The sequence below is a fragment of the Cyclopterus lumpus genome, chromosome 4 (assembly GCF_009769545.1).
Source record: "Cyclopterus lumpus isolate fCycLum1 chromosome 4, fCycLum1.pri, whole genome shotgun sequence".
Lineage (NCBI taxonomy): Eukaryota > Metazoa > Chordata > Actinopteri > Perciformes > Cyclopteridae > Cyclopterus > Cyclopterus lumpus.
The window spans coordinates 20,351,497-20,377,638 of record NC_046969.1 but is presented as its reverse complement, the minus strand read 5'-3'; the positions used below and the strand labels follow the sequence as shown (position 1 = coordinate 20,377,638).

At 42.4% G+C, this 26,142-nt stretch overlaps 1 protein-coding gene across 3 annotated transcripts in view; it reads right to left on the bottom strand.

Annotated features, from left to right (window-relative positions):
- Window positions 1-26,142, bottom strand: part of tle2b (TLE family member 2, transcriptional corepressor b) — a 69,545-nt gene that overhangs the window by 25,434 nt on the left and 17,969 nt on the right. For all 3 annotated transcript variants that reach the window (XM_034530263.1, XM_034530265.1, XM_034530264.1), the window contains one exon: window positions 16,604-16,648. In XM_034530263.1, coding sequence (XP_034386154.1) covers window positions 16,604-16,648 — 45 coding nt within the window. The remainder of the gene's footprint in view (window positions 1-16,603; window positions 16,649-26,142) is intronic.

The window sequence follows — 26,142 nt, the reverse complement described above, 5'->3', positions numbered from 1 at the left end:
ACCTAAAAACACTAGCGTGCACACACACACTCACACACACTCTCTGTGTGTGTGTGTGTGTTAGTGTGTGTCATACACACACACACACACACACCAAACCTCTGCGGTGTGTCTAATTCTATCTGTCTGAGTGCCCTCAGCCTCATTTTGTTCTCTTCTTCACTCAGCCGTTCGCTCTTTTTCTACAACAGCTCTCACACTGAGCCATTATTACCCTATTCATCCTCTTCCTCCCATCCCCTGCTCCCCCTCCCTTGCTCACTTTGTCTCGTTTTCTCTCACCTTTCTGTTTTGCCATATTATTCCCTTTCTCTCTATTTTAATTTACCCTCCTTCCTTTCTCGCAGCTGCCGTTTTTCTTCCTCCAACATCAGTTGCTCGCTTCTCTTTTTTCTTTGTTACTTCGCCGTCAAACATTTCCACGGCCATATCAAGTGTTTTTTTAAAAATACATTTTTCCTCCCGATATCTATTTTTCTTTCATTCTCTTTATCCCTCTCTCCCCACTTATATGCGTTTCTGGCACTTGCAGATACTGAAGAAGAAGAGAGAAAGACAGCAAAGGGGCGATAGAGGGCACTGCGATGACTGACAGGGCTGTATACCCCATCATGCAAAGGCTCACACACACACACTCTCTCTCTCAAACACACACACACACACACACACACACACACGCACACACACACACACACACGATCAGCCAGCCTGTCAGTTACAGCCAGTCTCATCATGACTTCATAAACTGGCTATCACCAGACACACTGCTCTGTTCCAAGGACAGATCGTCTTATCACATCATACATGTGTCAACGTATGCGTGTGTGTGTGTTTGTGTGTCTGTGTGTGTGTGTGTGTGTGTGTGTGGTTGTGCCTAAGTTCCTCAGTGTATTTGGAAAGATATACATGTATCGTACGTGTGCTGACCATAAAGAGGAGTGACAGCGAGAGAAAGGAACAGAGATGAGAGAAGAAGACAGAAGAGAGGGAGGATAATGAGTTTCTAGAACATGTTGCCCAATACTGCTGTATTTTTTGCTGACTCCATTCATGATTTCCCTTGTTTTAAAGCCTAATGTATGTGCGTGTCTAATTGACTCGACTTTATCCCCTTATTTACTTTCTTTTCATCTAAATATACTGCATTATTTATTCTGAATGAACTGTCCACCCATCAGTTATATCTTGGCAACTAAACCATAAAGCTGCCGACTACATAACAGGTTGTCCTCAGGCCACAGATAAATTCAGATGGCCAGGCTCAGTTTTGGTCACATAAAAGCCAATATGACAGGACTGATGCTGGACCATAAGTCAGAATCAGAGCGTTGCTGAACATAACTGCTCCATGAAGCTGCTTCCATTTACCGTGTCCTGTCTGAAAGGTGGCTGTAACTTTGACTGAAAGCTACACAACTGAATAAATATATATATATATATATATATATATATATATATATATATATATATATATATATATACACAGAGCAGCAGAAGCAAACAAAGAAAGCCGTTGCTCAATGAAGTGGAAGCATTAAAAGCATTCAGTGCAAAAGATGGTTTCAGTGCAGCTTTCAGTGCGAATATGAAAGAAGAATAAGCAGAAGAAACATCAGCCACTTTGCACCACCTTGACAGCCACAATAATATTTACTCAAACAAGTTCTGAAGTGACCAATATGTTTATGATACTGATGAATAATGTTAAATACCATGAAGTAAAACCATATCAAGTAAAAACTAAAATTACCACCTCGTGGTTGTTTGCCTCTGTCAACCAGTCAAATTGCAGTTTACATCCATGTCTGTCCACTTGATCATTTTATCCTATTACAGATCTGTGTGAAATTGTCATAATAAGCTAATTAATTGTTTAAATATGGCCAATAACATGTTATGTGGGGTCACAGTGACATTTGGCCTCCAAAATGTAATGAGTTGAGTCCAAGTGCTGCAACATTTGAATAAATTCCCTCGAATACATTCAGAAAATGAAAGATGTTAGGCTTAACTCACACCTGTTTCATATGTTTTAGGGTCCCCATTGCACTGGGTAGGAAGTTACTGGTTTCCAATCGGGCTAAAGTGAGCTGGGCTAAAGCAGTCTGAGCTGGGCCAGGTGTCAGAAGAAAAAAACACGACAAAGTCTCGTTCCACAGCCCTGCCAAAGCACAGTCACCAGGGAATACTGGCAAAGACTGGCCGGATGGAGGGATGAATGGATGGAGGGATGAATGGATGGATGGGTAGATACAAAAGGAAAAGAGGGGGCTGGTCAATAAACACCTGAGGGCAGATATGCTGCCAACTGGCAGGGGTGGACAGAGAGAAACAGAGAAAGAGAGGCTTGAAGTGAAACAGAGATAAAATATAGGTGAAGGACACAAAGGCCTTTCATTTAGAGGAGCAAAAATATCAGAAATGATCCTAAATGTTTATCAGACAAATAAACGTAGGAATGGAAATCGGGGGTAAGAAGAAAAATACGAAGACAAGGAAGAAGTAGGAATTAACGTCTGGACGAGGACGACCTGTTCCAGAGGCTGTGGCGCATACACATGAGACACACACACACACACACACACAAACACACACACCACTATTCATCTTTTGATAGAGATCTCAAATGAATGCTGCCCTCAATGTCAATTATCAATATTTTTCAACGTATTCTATTGAAGTTAGAAACTCCAGTTTCGTGAAAACACTATCCCAAACGCACGGGTACATGGAAGCTAAAATACCGGGGAAACCACAAGAGAGTTTGAGTTGCTGGGAACTTGAATACAGGAAGTTACAGCAGGTTGTAGTTTGTGCTAAATAAATGGGCCTTGAATTTTCCACAACAGTTTTTTTGAAGAAAATTTTTTTTTGAAATGTTTCTGCAGAAACATCTAATAGTTTATAACCATGAAAGTTTAAACTCACAAAGAAAAGGTCATATTTGGTGTCACAGTCATGGATTCTTCCTCAAAACCCAATATTTTGCACTCGCATTCAACCTTCAATCTGGAAAAGAAAATCCATCAGAGAACAAGGAACCAATTTCGGCACCAACACTCTCACGCTCAGTAGACCAGAATGCATTTCAGAGACAAGAGTTGTGCTTTGCGTAAGAGGCCTAATTCAAAATGTTTCTTGACTGGAAAAACTCAATTCTCCTGCACTTACTTTGCAATCCCTATTGCTACAGTACCGCTCCCTCTCTCCACCCACACGTTTAACCACAGCACAAGCACCGCCACATGTCTGTTCTGTGAAGGTTGTCAAAAGGCATTTGAGGAAATGTAGAAAATGTCTAGATGAAGTCAAAACAGACTATGAGATAGGTGGGCATTTGAGGCAGAAAACTAAATAATAACACTCACTCATAAAATACGTCACCACACACTGACGACATAACAGCTGTTCTGCACGAGGAGTTTCTTTAAATAATAACCAGCGACTGAGGAGGGGAGGGTCCTATAGGGGTAAGATCTGCTCCCAAGGTATTTTCTTTCATCCTGCGTTGTAAAAGTGACACGTAATGCCTTATAATCGAGACCGGGAATGCAGACCGGCTCAAAAAGGAGCGATGAATTGACCCGAAAAAACAAGATTGCTTTTTTTCCTTGAACACTTTTCGCTTGTAACACTAAAGTTAACTGGAGCTGGAACATTGGAGGAGACTCTCGCCTGTGAAAGATCAGCATTGTATTTGGTCTCCCAGCGTGATGGCAAGCAACGGTAGCCGCGCTCATCTCGCCAATAAAGCTTGGCGAATTTGAATGTGACGAGCGTGGGTTGAGATTGGCACGGGACGAGGGAGATTGTGCCCAGTGTGCTCGGGCACCGCCAGCTGTGCCAGCCTCCGAGCCCCACTACGGCTGAACCAGCCAGCTTTATGGAGAGGGCCCAGTGTGTGTGTGTGTGTGTGTGTGTGTGTGTGTGTGATTCCACACTCCTCTACTTACTCTAATTGCTCTCAACAATAATCTCTGCCATCTCTTTTAGCTCCTACTCTTTTTCTATTCCTAGCACCTCTCTCTGGCCTGTTACTGGAACAGTTGCCGGTTTGAATCCTCGGAAGTAGTTCTGGAGACAGAGTGAGCGATGGAGCACTTAAACCTCCGACAGCAGGGGCCTCCAGTTGTAACAGGCAACTTTACCCTGCATGTGTGCCACGTCGACGTTACAACCAACTTTACTTTTTGAGAGAAAGAAGGGGAAACAAAATGATTGCTGATCTCTGACCTTTACACTTCCAATGACTGGTTGTTCTTAATATCGTCGATCCAGAAATTAAGGCTCATTCCACTTGATAAATACAAATTACTTAAAATATATATATATTTAATGTGTGTGAAATTGTGTACATAATTAGTGTGTGTAACTGTGTGTGCAGCCCAGTTATGAGTCCAAAATGATTTCCTTGTTCACTCACTCCTTACAATACACACTCAATTAGAGCTGTAAAGCTTCCAGCTGGTTAATCAATTAGTTTACCAACTGAAAATGAATAGTAACTATTTTAACCATCAATTAATCCTGCGCCCTTTTTCAAACAGAAACTGCAAACATCATCATCATCAGCATGTTTGCGTCACCGCTGACGAGTGCCGGGCCTAGTCACTCTAATATTCACATTCATCAAAAAGCAGTGTGCATGCCGTGGAGTGATGAGGGCCACATCACACACACAATGCCTCACAGTGTGTGCTCTGCATGTGCATGGCTGCAGAAAACCCTCATTTATTTTCCAAGAGTCAGAGGGTGACACACACACACGCACGCACACACACACACATGTGCACAAACACACACTCCTGGAGCTTATCTCTGACCCCTGCTTTCTAATTGGACTGCTCTCCCCTCTGTGAACAGTTTAAGGTAAATATTTGTAGCCAACGACGCACTAATCACCCACTGATTGGGGTTGCAGGCACAGAGCTGTTCAATGAAAACAGCCATTCCTGCTTCCTCTCTTTCAACTCCCCACGCCCCCTCCTCCTCTCTTTCCTCTTTCTCTCCGTGCAATCACCCGTCTCCATTCTCCATTCTGCTGGCTATTTTTATTATTTTTTTCAACTTCCACCGTATCTCTCTCTCTCTCCCTGTCCACTTGCTCTGTTTTCCCTCAGTGCATTTGGCCTTGCTCTTTTGCTCTCCTTCTCTGCCCTCCATCTCATTCTCTCTCATTTCGTTCTCCTTCTTCCTCTATCTCTCTGCCCTGCTTCACTCCCAGACTGTCCTTCCCTCCTCCCTCTCTCCTTTCTTTTCTTCTTGTTTTCCCTCTCTCCGCCCTCTCTCTCCTCTGGGCAGCGAGCCAGCTCCTCTTCCCTGGCACCGAGCCAACTGCTCTCCTCCTCTTCGCCTCCTTCTCCCTTGCCTCCCTTCCTCTATCCCCCTTGCCTCTGATTGATGGCCCCTCTCTTCTGGAAGGAGAGGAAGAGAAACAGAGAAAGAGAAAGAAGGAGTGGGAGCGGAAAAGCAAAGCACACACAAACACCGAAACACACACACGGTCACACACAAAAACACTAGGGGGCACACACACACACGTGCACACAAGTGTGCACAGAAATACAACTATACACACACACACACACAAAAGCTCACAGAAAACCAATCCAAACAGAGCAGAGGAGAGCACACATACAAAGAGCTGTGTGCAGAGGAAGCAGAGCCTCCCAGCATGAGACCAACAAGCATACACACACACACATACACGCAACCACACACGTACACAAAAACACACACTTCCTCAGACACATAAAGACACAGATTCAACCTTCAGTGCAGTAACAATACAAGATAGGCAGCGGACCGGGCAGCAGAAACATTTAAAATACAGACAGCTCACTTCAACTCCTTCAACACACACACACACACACACACACACAGACAGACAGAGGTAGGTATCCATGACAGTTATCAACGTGACGCATGTAAGCCTGTATGCCAGGACATAGATGCATGGTGCATCTTTATAGGCTATGTGCTGTGACACACAGAGAGAGAGAGAGAGAGAGAGAGAGAGAGAGAGAGAGAGAGAGAGATCTAGTTGGTTGTAAAACTACAACCCCAATTGTGAGATTCCCCCTCTCTGGCTATATTATACACTGTGTTATTAGTCATATTCACACAGCACCAGCTCACATTTACAGACTGTGTACGGCATCAAACTCATGTCGTCCGCAATGCAATCAGACACAAAGTAGCCAGAGTAGCAAAGCTGACAGTACAGTATGGATGCAAAGGGATGCAAAATGTGCACGCCTCAGACAAACACACACACCCACACACACACACACACACACACACACTGTTTCTCATATTTTCCATAACGCCTCAGGCAGTTCTTAATTTGGGCCTGCGCACACCGAGTACTTGTTCGTCAGGTTTTTGCCAACATTAACACTCGTACTTCTTATGGCGCTCCTCTGTGTCCTGGGGAACGCAGGTACAGTGCTCACGAGTCTACCAAGGCAGAACATCCTCGTTGGAAACTGACTCTGAATGCCAAAAGGAGGAAAAAAAGACGAAAGAAACTTCATGAACTGAAGCAGCTCACTTAATTTGCTCACTGCAGTGCAAATCAGACCAAGACTACATGATCACTAGCTATAATTCAAAACACACTCTGAAAATGGCAGTCCATCTTATAATAATTACTCTGAGGACCATAAGATGACATCATTTCAACTGGTCTTAATACTTGCTGAATTGTATTGATGCACACCTGACTAAAAATAAGAATGTGTCTACATCCTTGCTAAGAAATACAGGAGAGCACCAAATTCATGAGGATTGTGATCCCGTGTCTTCTGGTAACAGTGCATGTCAGGACAAAATGTTGTGCAAATCCATCTGGTAGATGTTGAGCTATCACATGGGAGATGTGGAGCAGTCATACTTGGATGAAAAGCCACATGCTGTGCCTCAGAACACTATAGCACCTCATGGTGGCACATGCAGCCGCTATCATATACATGTGTACACGTCCACACATCCGCACGCACACAAACAAACAGGTCACACACACACACACACACACACACACACACACTGTGCAGCTACTCAGAGCTCCTCTGCCAGGGTGACAAAGCCATTACGCTAAAAGGCTAGCTCCCTGGGAATTGAATCACTCGTTTTCACTCTCATCTCATCTTTCTCTCTTTCTTTCTTTTTCCACTGTTTTTCTTTCCCTCAACTTATTTGCTATCATTCCTGAAGGGTTATATCACACTCTGTTCCCGCTCCCTCTTTCTTTATGCCTCATTATTCACAAATGGGCTCTGTTACACATGTATGCACAGTCATACACACACGGTACGAAAGGGAATGAGAGCGAGAGACATCAAAGCTGCACACACGCACGCATGCACACACACACACATGGACGCACGCACACGCACACTCCAACATGTGCAGAAGGACTGCATACACCAATCATTAAAGAACGTAAACACATACCATAAACACACACAAAGTCACTTGACCTCTCCAAAGCAGTGGTTGACCCACATATGCAGGTTCAAAAATCAAACCACAACTGTGGGATTATCGACTGACTGTGTGATGACAGTAGCAGAGAGAGAGAGAAAAAAAAGGCGAGGCAGAGGGGATGAAAAGAGTGAGATTCAGAAAGAAAAAGGGGAAAGAGAGAGAAGCCCAATCCTATTACGAACCAAAGCGGTGAGTTGAAAATGAAGGCATCTCTCGCTTGCACTTTTTCCCCTCACTTCTAGTACACTCTCTCCTCCCTCCCAAATGAATTTAGGATTCAGGTCACAACTTCAGCCAAATATACCAACACACGCATGCAAGCATGCACGCTCTCTCTCTCTCTCTCTCTCTCTCTCTCTCTCTCTCTCTCTCTCTCTCTCTCTCTCTCTCTCTCTCTCTCTCTCTCTCTCTCTCTCTCTCTCTCTCTCTCTCTCTCTCTCTCTCTCTCTCTCTCACACACACATACATGCAAAAAGGCGAGACAGTTCTGGTTAATTAGTAGGGAAGATAAGCACATGCACACAACCTTTTTTTTATACAACCCAAACAGAAAAACATTCTCTCATGTGATCTCCCTCTGCCGCTTAAATCGTCCTCAGTCCCTGTTTGTGTTGTATTAATTTACTTTAGTAAATTTAGTTTATATCTGCACTTTGTATTTTTCCTCAAATTTCTCCCCTTTTTCTTTTTAGCTTAATTAAGTTGTTGTTATTTTTTAATATTGTATCAGACATGCTTTTTTTTTTTTTAAAGCAAAGAAACAAAATACACACACAGCTTCTTCTTTTTTATTGTATGGCGATTTGAAAAATCCCAGTAATAACAGCATCATTTGCACAAACTATCCCTTAAAAGAGAGTGCAAAGCAAAGACCGGGCTTCTCACTCGTGTCTGTCACACAAAAGCGCAAACACTCCCACACCCTCCGCCTATGTGCGGTGGTGAAATGAAAGGAGGGAGCAGGAAGGAAGGACAACCAGCTGCTTCATCTGTCCTCAGGAGTCCACGGGGGAAACAGTCTGGCTGCCGAGCATCCTGACTATCAAACACTGCCTCCATAATATCCTGCCTGGTCTGTGAACCACGTTGTCTTTCTATCTAGCATTCTGATACAGTCTGTAAAGCCTATATATATGCTAACACTGGTTCTTATGATATCCGGTCTCGAGGGTGTGAACCTAGCCATTTGTATGGCAGTTGGTATAAAGAAAGAATAAGCTACAGCTGGAATGTGAACACAACTTCAATGATATCCTTGATTAGCATCATATTAGTGGAGGTGACTGTAGAGCTGCTGGTTTAAGGAAGAAGCCACCAAGCGCTTTGCTAAATGTATTTTATTTAAGTACAATGCTGGTGTTTGGCTCACTTCCTAGTCGCTAAGTTTTAGGGCGTTAAGTAACACCGTTATTATCCTAAAAATCTTAAAATTAGAAACCAGCGAAAGGTAAACTATAAGCTGAAAGACAGAATGACACCTTTCAGTAACGGGATGCTCTCTCTCACCACTGGGACTGTTAGCTAGCATCTTATAGCATGAACTATTATAACAATTAAAATTGCGACCCAGCTTTCAACTACATAGGCCCCCTCCCGGTTCTTACGGTCTAATCTCTAACGGGCCCTTAAAGTGCAAACAAATTCCAGCATCCCAGCCGCTTCAGAACATCGAGAACTTCTCCTGCGCAAACATTTATTGGTGTCACAGTTCAAGGTGTAACCTTATGTAAAAAGACCAATTTGTGCGAAGGATTTCAACCTTTGAGTCCACAGTATTTCAATCAGCAACCACCCAGGCTGGACTCAGACGGGCTGCTACTTTGTACCGTGGGATATCGATTTCTAAATAAATCAGGGAGACGTTTTTACGCACTTAAAAGCAGTAATCATAATGAACACCAAGCCAGAGTTAGAAACAGGATGTCTTTTCACGTTTCCAGTAATATGATTGTGGAGTGACTGTTAATGATGAAACATTAGCTAAAGTTATGTGTTTTTTTATGCACTGCTGTTCCCTTTCCAGGTAAAGATATGACACTAATACTGTATGTGGTGTTTCTGAAATAAAGTGTGTATGATGTACCCACAGAATCAGTGTGAAGATGAACCCTTACAGTTATCTGGCATTTTTTTCAGATCCCAACCCAGTCATTTAGAAACGCTTATAGGCTGTTATTGAAATGCTGCTACAGTAGTTTCCCTACTGAACCCAGGAGTCTACTGGGGGACACCAAGCAAAGAAATCATGGACCCGTCTGCTAAAATCACCCATTCCCTCTGGTACTGTGATGAAGTATATGTGAACATGTCAAAACCCACATTTCACTGCCAGATAGAAAAGCTGTGTTACCAATTACAGCGCCAAAGTAAATACAGTGTGCATCACACCTGTACAGACAAGCTGCAGGTGAACATGTTAACTGCCCGGGTGTCAGTGGAAAAGATGCAGCCCTCTTAGACAGACGGGCATTTCTCTTTTCCTGCAATCGAAAAAGCCCAAAGTCAAAACTCTCCTCATGAATAGCATTAGCCGGGAGTGTTCAACTGCCATTATGGAGATATTCATTTCCATAATTATGTTTTTATTTAGTATGTAGTACTTTCAGGCAAGTAGCTGAGATGCTTTACTTACTTGTCCGAAAAGTGGAAAATGTTGGCCTTTTAAAAATATTTAAATTTAATATTATATTAATATTTTTACTTGGTTATTGTGGTTAATTGCATTAAAACACACAACGAAAATGTACAGGAAAATAGATTATTGCATTAAAAAAATATTTGCTTTGATTCCATTATTTGGGCGTTAGTATGGTTTAGTGTATTAATTGTGTATGTATCATAATTTCCTCTATAATATCTCTTATATTGCGGTGAAAACATGTCATTAAAACAACTGTATTTAAATTTTACAATATTACATTGGAACACACGAATGTTACAATACTCAACTCATTTCTACTGACTAGAGCTTGAACGCATCATAATGCAACTCAATGCAACCTCCGTTAATGTTAGCTGTTAGCTCCGTTATTTAGCCAAGCAAGACTGTGCTGCCCACTGGCTGCTAACAAACAGCTAACGCTAACTAGCTTTCCGCCTTTCCATTTCAATACAGACTTGTTGTTCCCAATGCTTCATCAGGGATCAGGTGAATGAAAAGCATCAACGCCGTTTTCCTGAATGCATATTTTTTACTGAATATCTATTGCAGATCGATTTGGGATTACCAAATACTACAACTGCATGAGGCATTCTACTTCTACTTCTTCTCCGCACACAGTTTACTTGCACTTGGCGAGCCTTAGTGTCGAGCCCAGTGTGAACTTCAGCATACTGGAACAAAAAACCCAGGCTTGACTCGGGCTGGCAGGTCCGAACTATGTCCAGTCTAATCAGTTCCGGGCTCCAGTTCAAATTCTGCAAGGTCTCTGAGTCCATATGTCAAGTAAATGAGTGCATGGTGCATTACAAGCATCGTAAGACGAAAAATATGTTTTTCTTGGGGTGTGTTCGAGTCAAACACAATTTGAACTATCATCTTTTCTGATTGGGTCTGATATCCTTGGATCACTTTTCTTTAAGTTCTCTATTTTCTCAAGATTACTTATATGAACATCTGGTACGACTTCTACCTGAAAACGCACCAAACATATGCACGTTGTTTGGTGCTATACTTTCTTACCTAAAGTCCTTCTTAACTAAGAAAGTATAGCTGCTGTTGAGCACTATCATCTTGCTTCCACTGAGAAGTTGTGGGCTCTTTTGCTTAACGGCCCTTTGAAGTTAGCTGATCGTGGAGGAAACGGCATATCTCATTCACTTCCTGCCTTTCATATTTTTTCGGGCTGCACTCTGGTCACAAACTCTCGGACTGCCACCACCTTCTACTAGACACAAGTCTCACAAAGCCTCTATTCTTCTTCGCCCCCCCACCGCCAGCATCCAGTTATCCCGCTGCTAGAATCATCCATACACAAATACAAAAGCTGCTTCAATCCATTCACCACCCACCTTACAACAACACATACAGCACATCATGATATCTATAAGCTGTCCTTGGCCATCGGCTGTGAGCCCAGAGCACATGACTGAATTACAAAGTCACTGAATATACATGTGATGCGTCTGCACATGGCGAGAGATACAGGGTATAACTATCCAGGCCCCAGAAGTGCTATATCAATGAATATAGAACAACCACAGAGAGCACTGTAAAGTCCTTATAGCCTCCCGAGCTCCTCCAAGGTATACAGCTAGTGTGTATGTCTATATATATAGTATGATTATGGAAGTGAACCAAGGGAGATAACGTGACGGCGTGTGCGCGTATGTGTGCGTGTGTGTTTCATTGTATCGTATACAGCTTAAGAGAAGGAAGGGGGGGGGGATGTTATCTTCCAGATACAATCATCTGAGAAAGAAAAGAGGAAAGCAGAGAGAGGAGGAGAAGAAGGGAGAGAAATGCAAAGGAAACGAGGGAGATCGAGATAGCGAAAGAGAGCTGAGGGCGGGGTTGAAGATAGAGAGCGAGTGCGAAATCTAAAGAGGGAGAGAGAGAGAGAGAGATGAAAAAAAAGAGAGGATAAAAAGAAGGCTAGGAAGGAACGGGATGTTACCGCTCAATTAATGCCGGGACACGAGATGGCCCTGCCACTGATAATGACAGAGTGTGCAATAGAGAAAGAGACAGAGAGGGGAGAGAGGCAATAGCACTGATCTCGACAGGATGTTAGGAGGAAGCTGGAGGAGGGGGAAGAGGAGGAGGAGGAGGAGAGGAAATAAGAGCAGATACTGTTAAATCTATTCATGATTCATTATTTCTCACTGCGGCTCAAAGCTCCCCTCCCTCCGTTGATGTCTCTCTATATCTCCCTCTTTCTCCGACTGCCCTCCCCCTTTCTTTCCTTCTCACTCCGTTGCTTTCCTTTTCTTGGCCCTAATTTTTTTTTCTCCATCTCCATCTCTTCTTTCTTTTTTTTTTTTTTTCGCCCCTCGTCTGTTCTCTGAGGTCTCTTCTAAGGCTCCATCCTTCCTGTTTACCCTCTCCTCTTTCATCCGTTCAATTAATCTCCATCTCCTCTTTTCCTCACGCTCTCACACTTTTTCCAACATTAGCTCCCTCCCGCCATCCCTCACATTTCCCCCCGTTCCTCCATCTCCCTTACTCTCTCAACTGCTTTTTTCTCTCTTTTTCTTGCAGTATCTTCAAAGTCCTAATTTTCTTTAATTATCGTACACTTATTTCTTCTTTTTTTTTTTTTTAACCACCCCACTCACTTCCAACCTCTCTCCCTTCATAACAACCTCTCCTTTTGTGCTTTATGCTCGCCCTCTCCCTTTTTCTCTGACACTCCTCGTGCTATCTATTTTTTCAATCAGTGTCTCTTTTTGAGTTCCTTCATTTTATATTCTATCACGCTCTCTTTCTACCTGATTTTTTCTTTTCTTTCTGTCAATTTCCGCTACTGCAACGATCTGTGATACTGTGCGTTCTCTTTTACCATCGGCCTCCGCCGGCTCTCCTCCTGTTAAACCTTTTTACCAGCTCTCTTATTTTTCTCTCTGAATCACTTCTTTTTTTTCACATCATGGTCTTGTTCTCCCCTCTGCTTTTTCCTCTCGCTCTCATATCCCTCTTTCTCACTCTTCTCACAACCTTTTTCTCTGCTTCCTGACACCGGGCCTCTCCATCTTCATTTACTGTATTTCTCTCTATTTTTTTTCTCTCATTCACCTGACTCTCTTTGGTCTCCTTCTGTCATCCAAACCGCCTTCCCTTTCTTCTCCCTCGCTCCTCCGTCTCGTATTTTCCACACTCTTCCCTTCTTGGCCTCCCTCTGTCATCTTCCTAACCTATCCCCCTCTTCCTCTTCTTCCTCCTCCTCCTCCTCCTCTGTCCATCTCTCAGAGGTGCAGCCAGCACCCCAGTCCATTTCTCCTTTTTGGAGCCGAGTCCAGTTCTGCCCGGCTTTGTTGCCAGCCATCTCTCTCTCTCTCTTCTCACTTCTCTCTCTCCCTCTCTTTTCCCTTCCTATGTCCACACTGTAGGGTAATACTTTCTCTTCTCTTGACTTAAGTACAACTTTCTCTGCATTTTGATTTGATGTTTAAGGTCAACGAAAGTTTAAAAAAAAGATACTACTTTAGTAGCATATTAGAATTGTGGTCATTGTGATCAAAATGGTAATTATTTTACTATCTGAAAGTCCCAATTATTTTTTTTCGGAGAAGAAAAATTGCCTTTACTGAATTAGTGTGTCAGGTTGTTTTAAAGTAGTATTATCTAAATATTAAATTTCCCTTGTGTGCCTTTATGGTAATTGTCAACCGACATCACTATTTTTTACAAAATGCAGCTGCAATACAGTAAAATAAATATATTAATCCTGAGTGTATCTGTAGTTCAACTAAAGGGAATGACGATACTTTCAAAGTAGTTTTACAATACAATATTTGGTCTTTTTATTCTCTCCCTCTCTCTCGTTTTGTCCGCCTGTCTTTCTTTCCTTTTTTTTTTTACCACATCCATCAGCCACTTTTATTGTGCACGTCTTTTTGTTCCTTCTTTTTCACCAGCGCATCTATTACACCATAAAATCCCGCTGAGGTTTCCTGCTTTTAAACGAGGTTCACGTCTTTGCTCCACGAGACCAGGGCTGAACTTTGTTTTTAGAAGAATGCGGAATAAATATTTAGGAGCAAAGGAGAAACCTTCAAACAATTCCCGTTTCAAACACAACATTTTAAGTTCAGCTTGAAGCAGAACACAAAGGCAATCTGGAGCTATAAAGGGTTATGCTGACATGTCCCTGACACAGAGATATGCATATCTTTTTCTTTTTTTAATTAAATATTACCTCAAAGCTATGTTACATAATCTGTTCCGGATATAATGTTTAGTATTCATCTTCAATCATGCAAAGTGTAGCAGACCAGCAGATGTTCTCTGGTACACAGTGAGTGCTCTCACCTATACAGATGGTGCCTCAAATATTACAATCATAATCGTTCGCTAATACTTGTATGACGGCAACGACCCATCCTTCTCTTATCAGCTTAAAGCTGTCATGAAATAGGATCCGAGCAGATTTATACAGTAACCAATGGAACTCAAAGTGTCCTATAGTGTTTTCTGTGGTTTCAATGTGCACGTTTGTTTCTGTTACAGCAAACGTTTTGGGATTGGATCTCTCTTATTTTATCACAAATTAAATATGGAGGTACAAAACCAGCTTTCGGACCAATAGCAGCAACCTTAGAGACAAGAAAGGCACACATGCAACATTTTACTATGAAATAATAAAGAAATGCATGGTGTCATTGCTGTCTGCTTTTATATATATGTATATGTTCCTGAAAACACGGCTTCACCTGAACACAACATACCATAAACACCGGATATGGATTAGGATTAAACACAGCTCATGCTGATCATTCAAAATACGCCCCGATTGGCTCTTAAACTCATCCGGAATCATTCCCAACGTAAACCATTGAATGTCACATCAGCCAGCACACTGCGCTGCAAGTATTTGGACAGAAACCCACCGTTTAATGTCTTTGTGCTATAATTACCTTGATCGTGAAATTACACCATGATTAGAAGTTGAAGTGCAGAATGCAAAGGCTTTCATTTGAGGGCGTTTTTTTAGAAAATATTTCCAACAATGTTGTGCTTTCTAAATGCGTCATGCCGGGCATGGCGGGAGAAATCCATCCCCTCTCGTCTTCCATGACACTTAATGTCCAGCGCAGGTAGACGGATTAAGAGAGAGGGAGACACAGGCAGTCACCTTAAAGGAAGATGCCATTCAACTGGATAATGATTCTGCCTATCTGTATGGAGGTCTGTGAACACAGCAGAGCAGATCTCAAGTCTGCTCTTTTTTTTTTGTCCATTCTGGACATGTATCTGCCTGTCTGCAATGTGACCGCCCCCCTTTCCTGCAGTGTGACCCAGACAGCAAATTAGCAGCAAGTGGGGATGGACAAGCAGTCGCCGACTCCTGAGAGCCCACACTGCTCACCAGAGACGTGTCTTCTTCCAAGAATACCCCATCTCAGAGAGGATAAACGGAAACAATATACAATCTACACTGACCTTGTTTTGTTTTCGCCTTTCAGCGTTTTTTTTGTTTTTTACAATGTTTCGAAGAACCGGCGAGTGATTTCACACACCAGTCTTATCTGTCCCAGGCTGTCGATAATAGCTAAACCCTGTCAACATCTCCTGTCAGTTAATCCAGAGTCTGTCGCCATCAGTTGTGTAAAACATACAGTCGGTATTGCTATGGTTACCGCCTGTACCAGCCATCTTAATGGCATTATTATTCCCTAATTCTCACATCAGCAGCCATCGCATGTTTTGCTTGATAATAGCCGAGGAAGAGACGGTACACACAAATAAACATGGAGTCAGTAGGGATATCATAATTGTGCAGGAAACACAGTCTGCTGGTTTCATGCAACAGTTCTTGAGTTTATATTCCATACGGAGGCACGGCGAGATAAACTACAGCGTTGTGCAGTGACCCCTGACTAAAACTATTAAAATCAGCCATCCATAGCTCAGTGTTGAAGCCACTTGTTGTTCTTACTGATTTATTATCAGTCTACCAAATTAAATGAAATGAAAAAACAGATCCTTCCAGAACAAAAAATATTAATTATTTTGCCCCCTTTCTTTCTGTAAGTACAAAGTACTTGTAGCAGTGTTCTTTCTGTTATATTTTGCAATTGTGTCAGTATTATTTATTTTACACTTACTAATTGTTATTTTATTGTTCATATATATTCATATATGGATTCTATTGTCTTTTGCTATTCTTTTGTTGTAATTCTTTAGGAAACAAATGTTGAAATTATAGTTTGTAGTTTCTGTGTTGATGGTACATTTCATTGACATATCTGGAGGTCGCTTAGTGAAAATACAAAAATATAAATGAGGAAATTATCTAGAAAATACAGTAAAAAGCCACCCACACGAAATGACACACTGGTAACACTGTTTATGTGTGTAAAGTAACACATTCACCTCCTCCCGCCTACTCAACAAGAGCAACTTCCAACCAAGAACACCAGCGGTGAGCGGAGAGTGAGAAACAGTCAAACTCACCTGTTTGTGCATCTCGATGTTGAGACCGTAGGACATCTCGTAGTACTGTGGAGACACAGATGACAGAGCTTCGTTAGCATGTTATCCACAGCCCACATCAACATACAGCCTTACACACACAATATCTCTCGTTGAACTTCTGTTGCTCAGTGTAGCTGCATATGCTGCTGTTTGTCAGTGTGGTTTTAATGAAAGCAAGAAAAGAAAAGGAAAAGACAGGAGAGAGAGAAAGTGGGTGAGTGGGTGAGTGTGTGTGTGTGTGTGTGTGTGTGTGTGTGCATGTCGTGAAAACAAGTGTGTGTGTGTCTGTGTATAGATAATGAGGCATTTATGTCTCTTTGTGAGTTATGTGCAATCACTGTCTCAGCAGGTTTTTGTCTTCGCAAGGCAGCCAAATGAGCATGACTTTATGTGTGTGTGTGTGTGTGTGTGTGTGTGTGTGCGCTGATTGTTGTAGTTCCCGCGTGTGTTTGTGTGCCTATTAAGACCTACAGCATGTCTGGTGCCCATCATAATAATGATACTGTCTAAATGTGTGTGTGTGCATGTGTGTGTGTGTGTGTGTGTGTGTGTGTGTGTGTGTGTGTGTGTGTGTGTGTGTGTGTGTGTGTGCACGTGTGTGTGCATGCGTGTGTGTGTATATTAGCACAAGCCCCTCCACATCGGGTGGTGGTCCGGCTCATAACGTGAGCACCTTCCTCCAGGTGTACAATCAGTCTGCACAGATTGGCCACATTCCTGAAAGAATGGAACCGGATCTCTTTACAGCCACGAGTCTTCAGCATCGTAACCAATAATACCCAGTCAGAATCTTATTGAGACAAAATATTGAAGGATCTGCTGTCAACAACACCTTCATGAGCGAAGGTCCAGACAGCAGCAACGCCTCTTCCCTCGACTCAAATGTGAATATTTGCTGGTTTTCTCAGTTGTCTATATATTTAAATTCTGAACTGTTGGTCAGACACAACACACAAAACAAATAAGTCACGGTGGGCTTTAGAAAATAGCGATAGGGATTACTTTCTGAAATGTTATAAAAAAGGTTAAAATAAAAATACATAAATTGAGAAAATAATTGGTAGACTAGATTAGAATAAACATTTTCAATAATAATTAGATAACAAATCCAGAATCTTACCAGATAACATATCAATGCCAAGTATGTCATATATCTCCTATCTGAGTGTGTGTGTGTTTTGTGTTGACACCAACACACCTGTCTCTGTGTGTGTGTGTGTGTGTGTGTGTGTGTGTGTGTGCGTGCGTGTGTGTGCTAAATACCTTGTGCTACCACCTCTGCAGGTACGCGTGTGCCTGTTAAATGTGTTGTTGTCTCTGCTCTGTGTGCGTTTCCGTGTGTGTGTACATCAGTAATGTGCTGTAATGGTGTTGGTGGCGAGCGGCGTGCAGACAGCGAGGATCCGTCATGGTGACAAAGGCGGCCGCCGGATGAGCAACGCTCTGACTGATGAGAGACAAACCTCTCTCTCTCTCTCATTTTCTCTCTCTCTCTCTCTCTTCTTCCTCTCCATTTATTTCTCACCTCATTCAGTCCGTCCCTCAGACTCCTATCTCAGTCTCTCAGAGGCTGTCAGGCCGTCTTTTCTACCACCGCTCCTTCTCCCTCTAGTTATTCCCCTCCTTCTTTCTCTAGTTATTCCCCTCATTCTCTCTCTAGTTATTCCCCTCCTTCTCTCTCTAGTTATTCCCCTCCTTCTTTCTCTAGTTATTCCCCTCATTCTCTCTCTAGTTATTCTCCTTCTTCTCTCTCTAGTTATTCCCCTCCTTCTTTCTCTAGTTATTCCCCTCCTTCTCTCTCTAGTTATTCCCCTCATTATCTCTCTAGTTATTCCCCTCATTCTCTCTCTAGTTATTCCCCTTCTTCTCTCTCTAGTTATTCCCCTCCTTCTTTCTCTAGTTATTCCCCTCATTCTCTCTCTAGTTATTCCCCTCCTTCTTTCTCTAGTTATTCCCCTCCTTCTCTCTCTAGTTATTCCCCTCATTATCTCTCTAGTTATTCCCCTCATTCTCTCTCTAGTTATTCCCCTCATTCTCTCTCTAGTTATTCCCCTTCTTCTCTCTCTAGTTATTCCCCTCCTTCTTTCTCTAGTTATTCCCCTTCTTCTCTCTCTAGTTATTCCCCTCATTCTAGTTATTCCCCTCATTCTCTCTCTAGTTATTCCCCTCATTCTCTCTCTAGTTATTCCCCTCCTTCTCTCTCTAGTTATTCCCCTCATTCATTCTCTAGTTATTCCCCTCATTCTTTCTCTAGTTATTCCCCTCATTCTCTCTCTAGTTATTCCCCTCATTATCTCTCTAGTTATTCCCCTCCTTCTCTCTCTAGTTATTCCCCTCATTCTCTCTCTAGTTATTCCCCTCCTTCTCTCTCTAGTTATTCCCCTCCTTCTCTCTCTAGTTATTCCCCTCCTTCTTTCTCTAGTTATTCCCCTCATTCTCTCTCTAGTTATTCCCCTCATTCTCTCTCTAGTTATTCCCCTCATTCTCTCTCTAGTTATTCCCCTCATTCTCTCTCTAGTTATTCCCCTCATTCTCTCTCTAGTTATTCCCCTCATTCTAGTTATTCCCCTCATTCTCTCTCTAGTTATTCCCCTCCTTCTTTCTCTAGTTATTCCCCTCCTTCTCTCTCTAGTTATTCCCCTCCTTCTTTCTCTAGCTGTCCGATGTTCTTTTGCTCTCCGTTTCAGTCTATCTTTTTATTTCCCGTCTCATTTTACCCACTTGCTCTTTGTCTCTCTCTACCCGCGATAAAGAAAGATTAACAAATCAGTGCCAGACTCAAAACATTAGTTAGTAACAGCAGTGAGAACTATGAAAGACAAAAAGAGCGGACAGATCCTGACGGAGTTCAGTGGAGTTGTATGTGTTGTTTCGCTGGTTCCCCCCAAGGCTATGACTTAATATGACATGTTATGACATATTCTGCTGATTCAGTTTTTGAACATTTTGAGAGGGTGTGTTGATTTCTTGGTATTTGAGTTTTATTTGGGTATAGAGCTTGATTCTTTACACATTTATTGTACTCTTTACCTTGTGAAAAACAAAGTTTCTAACAAATTCCAAGCAGTGAAGTATTTTTACTGATGAGAGGAATTGATGTAAACTGCTTGATGTAAAATCTTAATGCATTTATTTGGCCTCATTTATTAAGTATTTAATATGCATTTGTTTCCAATAACACGCATAAAACGAAGTTGTGATGAACTCTTCAAAATGGGTATAATTATATTCATATTATCGTATACTTTTCTATTTTGATGCTTTGGCACCATTGTTTTTTCTGAAACTTCAATGCCAATAAAGCCACATTAAATGTAACTTAATTGGAGTAAATAAACCAATACAAGAGAATATAAGGTGGTCAGGAGCGTTCATTTACACACAAATTCACTCTTCTCAGACCTTTTGTGAATGTTTTTTTGCTCTTTTATATGCTTTAAACTGCTTCATTTTAAAAACTTAACCACACCTTTCACAATGCAACAGCGAGCAAATACATACAACAAATGATTTTTTTGTAACAGAAAAAGTTGCTGTGTCAGTCGAGGCTTTAGATATCAGAAGGGATCAGAACATGTTCATACGGGTCGCAGCAATAGTCTTTAAACAGACTGACGTGGAGCAGGAAGTCCCTTTGTGATGTCCTTCTGTATCATTTTCATCTCTCTCTCTCTCTCTCTAGCTCTCCCTTTCCTCATTCACTTTGTACATTTGTGTCTCTCGTCCTTGTCGAGTGCTATATCTATATCTTTTCTCCTCTCTCTCACCCTGTTGAGCTCATATCTCCGCTGTGTATTTTACTCTTCTTTCTTCACATTTCTCTCGTGGACAGACCGACGCACACATACTCACATTGTATCTCTTTCACATGTCAAAATGCACAAATACGTAATGCACTGACAACACACACACACACACACACACACACACACACATGCGCGCTTTACAGCACACGCACACACAAACATACTTTATAGCGAGCTCTTTGTTTTTCCATGTCTGCCTCTCCTCCAGCCCCTCTCAACATGACATACCTCTTTGTTCTCCCTCCATCTCCCATCAGCCTCTCTCGTCACCTCTCCATCATTACACCTCACCTCAGCCCTCCCCATCTTGTTAACTTAATTCCTGTCTGTCTCTCCTTATTAATTCTCCCCCCCCTCCATGAACCTCTCCGCCTCTCTGCCATCACTCTCTTTTTCCACTCTCTCCTCTCTAACATCCTCTTTTTATTTAGTATCTCCCTTTTTTTCCGCACTACACCAACAGCTGAGTGCAACAACCATGGCCCTACTATTTGAATACAACCTTGCAAGTAACTAAATAGCTCACTTCAGCAGCTTTCCCCAGGAAGAGCTCTCCACTCTGGACTAAAATGAAGTGGCTGACATTAATGTGAAAAACAACTAAATCATAAGGAGTTATAAGAATACCATACAACAGCAATTAAAGTAGATAAACTTCACCTCCACCAATAAAAAGCTTGTTAAACAAGTAATTAAAAAAAAGATAGAATATAACGGTCATAGGGGTCCCCCCGCTTAATGAGCGCTTGATACTTTAAGTACATTCTACTTTTCCAAGATGTGAACATAGGATGTATAAATAATAGTGGTGGCACAGATCGGATCAGCACAAAGGAAACAAAAAGGGAGCAAATATAACGCCGTCCCAAAAATTATTTCAACCACTGGTCTGTAAACCATCAAACATTTTAAATGTTATCCTTTTACTTTATTTATATTGTTATCTTCCCTTATAAAAACACACAATTCAATTGATAAGGAAATAAAAGATTGTATTTTTAAACAAATGATGTCATACTCAAAAGTAAAAGCGGCTACGTTATGCACTAATGCTCATTGTACTGCCACTAGAGAGCTGCAGTATAATTGCTGATAACAAAATCAAATTGTAATAGTTTATTGGTCCCTGCAGGTTCATTTCCTCCTCGCTCGCTTCCCTGCCGTGAGGTCAGATAGAGTCTCAGCATGAGGACAGCCCAAAACGTTGTAGTAAGACGTTCATTTGTCGGGACTTCAATGGGACAAATCATGAAAAACTCACATACATTTAGTACTTGGAGTTCCTGCCAACACACTAAGTTTTTTTATGGCCTGAATAGATCAGAATGATTTAACAAGCTTTTCAGATTTGGCTCCCCTTCCTTATGTCACATGCAGGCTCATAAGAATATAGCTAACGGATTGAGAACTCAGTTTGGCTCAATCCTAGCAGACTGGGCTTTTTTCGGGATACTGTTTTAAAGTGGCAGGCGTTCAAATAGAGTTGAATACAGGTATATTTAGACAGACGGCATGAAGAACATTTTCACAAATAAATCACACAGACACGTTGGAGTAGAAACCTGAAAATGAGCACGTGTCCCATTTAAAGCCGAGTCGTTCACAAAGAAATCAGCGTCGCGATCTCAGGACTTTAATCACCAGCAGGTGAAAAGAAGCAAAAGGCACACAAGCTACTAAAGTCAGTTTCAACATCACACAGTACATTTCTTCTTGCAGCTAACATTTCTTCTTGCAGCAGCAAGAAGAAATGTACTCTTAACTGTGCAATCAAATCTGCTTCACAATTAATGCATCCAGCCAGGATTTCCTCTGACGAGACAGAAAGATGACAAAGTGACTGAAAGGTCGGGGCAGTTGTCTCGTGGATGTAGAGCGAGACAGTCGAACTCTCTGTGCAGTCTGCACAGCACTCGTGTGACAATGCTATATGAGTCTCGTCTGGATGGCAGTGTACTACAACAACAACAACAACAACGACGACGACGACGACAACTGTGCCTTGTCTGTGGAAGAGTGAATGTAAAATATAGCAGTAATAGTTACACAACTCACGACTGACAAATTAATCTTACAGCGTGCGCATTAATAACAGTTAGACTACGACTGCCGTTTAGCATTCACATTGAAGGTGAACACTTCAAAAGCATGTTCAAGTATAATCCATAGACCTAAATATGAAAAGAAGGACAGTATAACAGGTTATCGCGTCTGTGTCATTCAGACTTGTGTGGTCGTAACAGGTGACTGCTCTACAGCTGCACGATGACTGTGGACTGCAGCGTAGTAATAACAGCACTGTGTGCGGTACAATATGAGTTTTATCTGTTGCAGTCAGTTTTTTTTTTAATAGGTTTGTCCTCTCTTAACTGCATGCCCCCCCCCCCCCCCAACCTCCCATTACAGCCCCCCATGCCCGCCGCTCTGTCTTATATAATCCCTCTGTTGTGCCACTGCGTTCTCATTTAGCCCTCTGTGTTAGATCTCTTGTCTATGTGGGTTGTATGTGTGTGTAGCAGATTGCAAGGCGCATGTGGTGTGTGTGTGTGTGTGTGTGTGTGTGTGTTAGTGTGTGTGCGTGCGTGCGTGCGTGCTAAGCCTGGCAGAGGGGCAGTAAGCCAACTAGCTAACGTCGCTAACCAAGAACACACAGCACTGCCCACCCAGAGAGCAGGGATAGAGATGTGTGTATACAGTTAGAGTACGTACGTGTGTGTGTGTGCGTGCGTGCGTGCGTGCGTGCGTGCGTGCGTGCGTGCGTGCGGGCTACTTTTTTCCAACAGAAATGTGAAGAATGCTGCGATATAAATGTAAAATAAGTAATAATATGTATGTATACTAGGGGTGTTCCCTACTATTTACAAAGTCGAATCTGATTGGTCGAGTCTTGTCCAACGTAGAATGATTGTGGAATCATGTTTTAGTTTTAACGTTGTAGGTTCGACGCTGTCCGTAGTATCGAACACGGTTTCTTAGCATGTTGCTTTCGGTGGTTGTAAATAATAAAGAAATAAATTACAGCGACTCGGACATTCAGCCGTATTCAGGTCAAAGCGAGGTCGCTCGAGGCGGCGTATTTCCACATCTTAACTCTGTGAACTACGGATTCATTATGTTAACTGTGAGCACCTCGGCGATCATTAAGGAAACCGTCCTTCCTAATTGGAAAAACAGACACAACTTCTCAAACAATCAAATGGACCTGTTTAATCATCATCGGGCCCCATTCTTCAGTTCTACTAATAGAAGAAACCCTATTAACGATTAAACATTCAATATTCTCAATACTCGTTCACATCGGCCATGTCCTCATACGACAACCATCCTTTGCTGATGAAGTCAATGCCTCTTCCCATAATCCAACTACAGATATAACTTAATAAACATTTAGTTTGTTTGATTTTTGTTTGGTCCGTCTGAGGCTTAAACACACACGACCACAAATACATTGTTTACTTAACTGTGTTAGTTAGGTGGCAATTGCATATTGTGAATATCACCATATATATAATATTCAATCTCTTTAAATATCGTCAGATTGATATTATGCTAAATTAATTTTGGTAAAATTGGGTCGAGTCCCTGTTATCACTTGAATTCTTCCACAAAAAAGACACGTACTGTATAAAAAAGGTCTGCAGGCATCAGCACGTTGTTGTGTTAAAACCACAAAACGTGTCACGTGTAAAACTGTTTATTGAAAAACCTAAAAGGCTGTTTTTTAAAAACTTTGACAGATAGGCGCACCTTTATCTACGACAACAGCAAATGTGTAATTGAGGGGAATAAATTGTTTTTGATTTCTAAAGTAAACTTTGTCTCGAATATTTACAAAAAAGAACACATGCATGGACATCGAGAGATGTGCAGCGGAGTTTTAATCTCACTTCCTGCGTATTGCATCTCTTCATTGTTTGCCTGCTTTTAGGCTCGTTATGTCAGTTCAGCAGGCGAGTACTTTAGATAAACGAGGCTGCCGTGTTAGTCTTGTTTATCGCACAACAACGTTCCAATCTTCAGAACATATCTAAAGTCCATCTGCAGCTAATAACATACACACATCCCGGTCATCACCGGGGCAAGGCCGAAGACAAACATCTCTCTCTCTTCCTCTCTCTCTCTCCCCCTCTCCTCTCTCACTACTCTCACTACTCTCTCTCCTCTCTCTCCTCTCTCTCCTCTCTCTCCTCTCTCTCTCTCTCTCTCTCTCCCTCACTCCTCTCTCTCTCTCTCTCTAGCTCCTCTCACTCCCTCTCTCCCATCTCTCTCTCCTCTCTCCCTCTTTTCTCCCCCCCTCCCTCCAGACTTTAAAATGAGCTTCAGGAAGTAGGTCTAATCCAAGGTGATTTATCTAAATGGGACATTTGTGTGTGTGTGTGTGCGTGTGTGTGTGTGTGTGTGTGTGTGTGTGTGTGTGTGTCTCTGTGTGTGTGTGTGTGGCTTCACATCATGTTTATATTCATTCAATACGTGTGTGTGTGTGTGTGTGTGTGTGTGTGTGTGTGTGTGTGTGTGTGTGTGTGTGTGTGTGTGTGTGTGTGCGTGTGCTGCTTACATGTGTGCAGGCAGCTTGTGTTTACTCATGCATGCATTATTTGTGGATGTGACTGTGTGGGTGTGGATGTGTGTAAAAACCTTAACAAAAGCATTGTTCATCAGTGTCTCTCGGGTGAGCTTGTCTCTTTCATCTGCCCGCCCACACACACACACACACACACGCACACACACACATACCACTGATGTTAAAACATTTATTAGCATGCTGCGCTAACCCACATCAGAGGTGAGGTTAGCAGGCTCTGACTCCTCCATTGTATATCCTGTCAGCGGGTGACGACTAAATCAGTCACGGACGACATTCAGCCCCGCTGCAGCTTCTCTTGCAGACAGTTTCGTCAGAGTGAGAGCCAGAGGAACGACTGCAGAGAACTGACCTTGAATTGGAGGCGGTTTATATCATAAACACATAGCACCAGTCCATCTTTATGAACTTCGCTGTCCTGTTTGCTTCTCTGGCTCCAGACAGTTCAGACAGGTTTAAGACTCTTAAAACAGACTCAACCCATCCCTACATCTGGCCCTGCTTAAATCCCCTGGCCAACTCCCACTATCGCATGGCAGAGCCACGTTTAGCTTAGCAAGGAGCAATCCCTAGTTCACACTCTGAGCCTCCTCCTTCCTGTTATCTTACATCAGCCTCATTTACACCTCTCTTTCTCCCATTCTTGGCTGTTCTCTTCGTCGTCTCCGTCAAGCCCTCCTCCATCTCCTTTACGGCATCATACTCGTATACAAAAGTGCACCCTTCTTGTCTTTGCTGTTTCTTCTCCCTTTCCTTTCACCCTCTCTCTTCCAATGTCCTCGTTCTGTTTTTCGTTTTACTCTTTTCTGCCGTCTCTGCCAATGCCCTTGTGCCCCATCTCTCTCCAACATATTTCTCTTTCATCTCGGTCTGTTATGCTCACTCTTTTTCTCTCTCTCTCTCTCTCTTCACTTCCATTATTACTTCTATTCTCTCCCTTCAATTTTTTCCACTCTCCTTCCCTTTCCCTAACCCCTCCCTTCCCCCTTTCTCAAGCAGTCTGACTGTAATGTTGCTGAAGAGAACACAGTGTGTCAGCCTGAATCAGACAGATGAGCTGGGAGCAGAGTAAGAGGCTGAGAGCACCGCATTAATCCACACACACACACACACACACACACACACACACT